This window comes from Solanum lycopersicum, chromosome 7 (genome assembly GCF_036512215.1).
Source record: "Solanum lycopersicum chromosome 7, SLM_r2.1".
NCBI lineage: Eukaryota > Viridiplantae > Streptophyta > Magnoliopsida > Solanales > Solanaceae > Solanum > Solanum lycopersicum.
Window position 1 is genome coordinate 59,868,746 of NC_090806.1, and position 6,339 is coordinate 59,875,084.

Below are 6,339 nucleotides of genomic sequence, written 5' to 3' on the forward strand. Positions count from 1 at the left end.
AATTTTGATCGCCTTTATCCATATATCTGGTATATCTCTCAGATACATGTGAATCACTCAAAATATATATATATCTAGTATGATTTGCACGTATTTGAGATACATATAGGTCTCGCTCGTCTCCCTCCTCTGTAGCGTCCAAGTATCATAAGTTATATTTCAGATTCATTATCTCTTTCTCACGATCCCAATCGCCGAGGCCTCTTGACCCCATCCCACCCCGAACGGACAATCCCACCCCCCCCCCCCCCCGCCTTCTCATTCCCAATCACTTTAGTTAACTTTTTTCTCTATATTTTTTAATAGGATTTGATCATTTGTTGCATTGAATGCAAAGTTTAATTAGTTGACATTTGAGATCATTCACTTATCAAGGATTCTATAGCTGTTTTTTTTTTTTCCAATTATTATAATTAAGCTGGAGTTTAATTAATAGATCTCATTAAGTTTAATACTATTAGAATGATTTCTTTCACATTAGAGAGAGAATGAGGGAAAATATATTTTTATTAATAATTGTTCACGTTTAACAATATATAGAGTTCCTTTTCCATACACAAATTTGAGCAACTAACTTATTATTTCACATCTTCCATACTATCAAAAATCAAATTTGAGAATTCTATTTTGGTTAATCTGGTAAGTGAATTCAATCACCCGATTATTTGTTATCGCGAATTTTAACCTTTTAATTAGAGTTATTAATTACTTGTTCGTTTTCTCTAGTATTGATATGGCAATAATATCTATTCCTAGTAGAACCACAATGTTTCCAATGCCTCAACAAGTATTGAGACAAAATAAAGAGGTAATTACAACGTTACTAAAACAACTTATTAATGTCAAAAATATTCTTCGATATTATCAATTGTTGGTCCGATATATGTAGCATAATATATTTTTGGTTGTTATTAGGTTGTTATGGCTGAGGAAATGGGTTGCGCTAGAATGCTCACCTTGAATCGGCCTGATAATTTAAATTATATATCAGCCAAAGTGGTATATATTTAATAATTTATACTATATACTATATATGTATGGTTATAAAATGGCTATTGCAATGTTCACCTTAATTATAAAATTTCTTTTATATAATTAGGCATTAGCACTCGGGCAGAACTTTGAGAAATATGAGAATGATGATAATGCTGATTTTGTAATCATCAAGGTAAGGACTTATTAAGAAGTATCTATTTTGCTTTTTTTTTTTTTATAACGCATAAAAGTGTCCTTTTTACTTGGCATTGGCTGACATCTATACCTTGGAATGTGCACAAATAGACACACATACGACATCATGTAATATACAAATTATCATGTAGGATCGACGTGCATAGATGTCTATTTGTTTAATTGTTGTAAGACAATAACTGTCTGTTATAAGGACAAGTTAAAAGACATTTATATGTATTATATCTTTTGGTTTTGCCAATTTAATTCTCATTAATTTGCACATATATAGGGGGCTGGTCGTACTTTTTCTGGTGGTGGAGACTTACATATGTTCTATGATGGACGGAACACAAGTAACTATTTTTTTTCATTTGTTACTATATATATGTTAGAACTATACTATTGAAATTATTAATTAATTACTACATGTTCAATTCATTTAAACTAATGAGTATGTTAATTGTTTGAATTAGGGGATTCTTGCATTGAAGGTACTTATAGAATGTATTGGCTTTGCTACCACATTCATACTTACAAGAAACCACATATTGCTCTTGTTCATGGAATGTCAGTGGGTGGGGGTGCATCCTTGATGGCTCCAATGAAATTCTCTGTCGTTACTGAGAAAGCGGTCAGTACATATATGGTATACTTATCTTATAAAATGATGATTTGATTGTACGAATTCAATCGATATTTAATTTAAAGTTGTCTAACCTTTTTGTTGATGTAACTTTACAGTTTAGTTCTACTCCTGAAATAAATATAGGGTTCCATCCAGACTGTGGCTTCTCATATATGCTTCCGCGTCTTCCAGGCCGACTAGGTAATTATAAGCGCTAGACTTGACTCCTACCTTGTATATTAATACCGAATAATAATATATATGTTAAAGAGAAAGTACCTCTCTAAAAATATGTTAATTAATTAATTACATGTATGTATGTATGTAGGGGAATACTTGGGCTTAACAGGAGAAAAACTAAGGGGTAAAGAAGTGGTTGCTGCTGGACTAGCCACTCATTTTGTTCCTTCACAGGTTAGTCCAAGCTTTTCCTTTTCTTCAGAAATTCACCATACACTACAAAAATACAGAAATATTTATATTTAGCGGTAATAATATAATATGAATATATTTATAACCAACACTTTATATGACTCATGAATTACCGTAAATATTATATTGCCACTAAATAGTTTACTGCCTTTAATTATCTCTTTTGCTCATATTTTTTTTTTTCAAATGCCAGAAATTATTTCAGTTGGAGAAGCGTTTGGTGAGCCTAAAAAATGGTGATGAGGATACAATTAGATCAGTCATCAATGAATTTTCCTCAAATATTCACATTGATGAAAGAAGTATCTTGAACAAGTAATGTATCATATAATTAAATTATTATTTTGAAATTTTGCTTTAAAATGAAATATTGAGAGTAACATTTTTATTTTTCCAATTTATGTGTAGGTTGTCCATAATCAATGAGTGTTTCTCCAAGGATTCTGTGGAGGAAATTATTGAGTCATTTGTAAGAATTCATTTTTCTAATTACATGATTTTAAAATTTTTGTACCACATTGCATGCTAAGTGAAAAAATATTTAATTTTTTTTAATGTATTTTGTGCACTAACTTTACAGGAAGCTGAGACAAGCAAAAAAGGAAATGATTGGATTATGCCAGTACTTAAAAGACTAAAGAGAGCATCTCCAACATCATTAAAAATAACATTGAGATCGGTAATAAATCTTTTATTATGCTTATTGAACTAGAAAAATAACTTTATCAAGCGCTCAAAACTTTATAAGCATACAAAAATAACCTTACCTTTATTCCTATGTTTTTTTAGATACGAGAAGGAAGAACACAAACTATATCTGAATGTTTGAAGAGAGAATTTAGAATTTCAATGAACATACAACGAACCATAATATCTGGTGACTTTTATGAGGTAATTAGTTTACAAATTCGTTTTAGTAAACTCAATCTTATCATGTACATCATATGTAGAAGCACACTTAATTTGCGATTACTAATTTAAAGTTCATGAAATATTTTTCACATATGAAGGGCATAAGGGCTCAGATAATTGACAAGGATAAGTCTCCAAAGGTATGCATCTTTTTTTCTTAGTATATAAGTAATACTTAGTATGTATCAATATTTAATAATGTGCTTTATTATCAAAATATTTCTCTTTCATTTTTATATAGTGGAACCCTTCAACTCTTGACAAAGTGCATGATGATCAACTTGACTTAATATTCAAGCCATTTGAAAATCATGACTTGGAACTTCAAATTCCTGTTGATGGAGAAGAATTATACAGGTTTGAATATTGGAGTGATCATATATCAGTTGCATTTTATCCAACAATAGATTTTGCAATATATATATTATTATTATTTAATATCCATTAATCTTGCATATATTTGATCTAATAATTAACAGGTGGAGAGGAAAATATGAAAAATTCCAGCTATTCTCATCTCAACCAAGTGAACGTTAAAAGGCACTACGATCAGTGTCGTCTCGTGAAAGTGTCTTTGTATAACTTGTTTTTTGTTATTAGTAACATACAACAAAGTATATAGTTATTTGTTCCAAAACATATATGCAAGTATATATGATCTCCAAATAATATAATGATTTGTAGTCAGATATTGATCTCATGGCAACTTGATTTTACAGTTTATCAAATTCCAAAACAACATTCATGCAATTACTACAAAACAAGGGTATTAGCCTCTCATATTCATAGCAACATTCAAAAGATAGTTATATGCTACAAAGGTCTAACAAATTATTTGAGTGGGTTTTTTAATTGATTCAAGTGGGTCTTTTAATTATGGGTAGATCTAATTAAATAAATATTGAATATGTATTTAAGATTGAGACATGTGTGCACCGTTAATAGAAATGGTATATACACCCCAAAACGTGGACAGTAAGGACATCGATGTCCTAGAAATATAACAGAGAATATTATTGAGATACCATTTACGATAATTAAAAAATATAGAAGGTTAAAGATGGATCCATAATTCTTGAAACAATGTCAAGTGTCATGATCCGAGTCTAGAATCCAATCGAGACACAATATTTAAAATCACGAGTGGTCCCCAAGCTAAACCTTGACATATCATATGATATAAAAAATTGAAGCGGATGTTGGAAACTGAAAGAACAAATAAAGTAAAGTTCAAGAATAAGTCTTTTACAATTGAATTCTAATTAATGTAAAGTTTATAAACTGAATAAAACGATTAGCCTGGTAAAGACCCCGGATTGCTTGAAAACTAACACAATTGAAGTAAATAAAATATAGTGACTCATAACTGAAGTCCTCTGAATGCGACGATGACTCACCACAATGCTAAAGGTAGAGGAACTCAATTAGTGGAATGTCTTTCAAGTAAATCCAAAATTAAGGTGCTAAAATCTACATTATAAAATGATGTAGCGCAAAATAGCATCAAGAAAAAAAATGTATTGGTATGTAAGGTAAAGAGTGAGATCAACAATTATACAAGAAATTGGAAGAACTATAAATATGAACATTAGCTATACACAACCATAACTAAAGAGGTGAGAGTCAAAACTGTGACATATGACATAAAATTACAGTAACAAAAATGTATATTTGAGACCATATTTCCTGAAATTATGTCTATAAGGATGCATATCTAAAAAATCATGTTATCTTAAAATCTTATAATGATAATATCAAGAAGACATAAAATAAATGAAGTAAATCTTTTATGTAAGAGCGTGCCCGACATACATCGTGTGAGCTCACGATGCATCAACTTACAATCCCAATGGGGGAGGGTTTTCATATACCTTGTCAATATATAGATTTTGTCTATCTAATGTGATCCACTAATCTGAGCCTCTAATGGCTAAATGGTCAATTACCAAAGCGGCGAAACATAATTCTACGATGGCCCATAGTTTTGAAATTTTGAGCTATCTAAAACCCTCATTCACTTGATGCTAAATACTACTCCAAAAACATACTATTTACGTAGTTCATAACACGTCTATTAACAAATCTAGTAGCTTATAATGAATCTTGCTCTAAAATATTTTTCTAAAACATATATGACTTTGTGACTATGCTCAAATCTGTGAGACGGACCTCAAATCTTTCTTTCTAAAATCATATGTTGAAATCCCTTTTTGAAACATATCTTTGGAAACATGAGAAAAAAATGTAGAACTTGAGGATTTTCAAAAAGAGCTTTCATAATGATTTAAGGACTCTAAAATCATGCTTTAATATATAAGCTTCAAGAATCATGGAAAAAATCATGTCAAGAACTAATAAGAATGACAATGAAAAAAATCTTGCTCAACATAAAAAATAAAAAAAAAACATAACAGTCAAAATCTATAATCATGAATAAGTTCAAGAAATCATGCAATTGAATAATAAAAAGAGTGAATCTGAAAGTGGACTTATAAATCCTAACCATAATATTGAATTCTTGAAAATTTAGGAAATTTATACATAAAGATGAAAGGAATTCTTCATTAGAGTCGTAAATATGTTAATCGATCTAATTACAGAAGTGTGATCTTGGAAGAAAGAGAGTGACAAAACTTTTCTTGAAACTTGGAGATGAGTTCTTGAGGAGCTTTCTTGAAAATCTATGAATTTCATAAGTAGGAGATATTGATTTGTGTTAAGAAGAAGAAATTACAAGGTTCTATGGTCAAATCTTCCCTTGGATGATGGATGGGCCTTGGAGGAAGTTAGTTTCTTGAAAACTTCTTTTTTTAGGATAGATTATGAACTAGGGGAGTGAATACGTCTTTGATTGTTACTAAAAGACCCAGAGGCGCTCAACTACGAAAAAGGTAGTAGTTTTTGCCTCGGTTCGTGCGCTAGTGCTTAGAAAATTCCTTGTGCATGCGGCAAGACAGTGTCTAGTAAAGTGGGCATAACTTTTTACCCCTAAATCCTGGATAATTGATGCAAACTTAGTGGCATTGGAAACAAAGTCATATAGACCTTTAGTTTAATAGTCCACGAGTCCCCTAATTCATGATATGCTAAGAGATATGTTTGTTTAACGTTGACCATTGCATGAAATAATATGAAAAATTAGGTGATAGGAAGGTTTTAAAGCTTGCTTGGTGTTATAGGTTCCTTATGACCCTAAA

At 30.6% G+C, this 6,339-nt stretch overlaps 1 protein-coding gene across 2 annotated transcripts; it reads left to right on the forward strand.

The window, feature by feature from the left end:
• Positions 1–564: 564 nt before the first annotated feature.
• On the forward strand, positions 565–3,829 carry LOC101244504 (3-hydroxyisobutyryl-CoA hydrolase-like protein 5). 2 transcript variants are annotated; one of them, XM_069286712.1, is made up of 15 exons: positions 565–639; positions 727–808; positions 916–999; positions 1,100–1,168; positions 1,463–1,526; positions 1,647–1,804; positions 1,915–1,999; positions 2,127–2,212; positions 2,424–2,545; positions 2,639–2,699; positions 2,811–2,909; positions 3,020–3,121; positions 3,241–3,282; positions 3,384–3,499; positions 3,622–3,829. In XM_069286712.1, the coding sequence occupies exons 2-15, from the start codon at positions 734–736 to the stop codon at positions 3,677–3,679; spliced, it is 1,221 nt and encodes a 406-aa protein (XP_069142813.1). In that variant the 5' UTR covers positions 565–639; positions 727–733; the 3' UTR covers positions 3,680–3,829. The 2 variants fall into 2 exon arrangements, with proteins under 2 accessions (XP_069142813.1, XP_069142812.1); XM_069286711.1 differs by having other exon boundaries at positions 3,384–3,793.
• Positions 3,830–6,339: the final 2,510 nt, after the last annotated feature.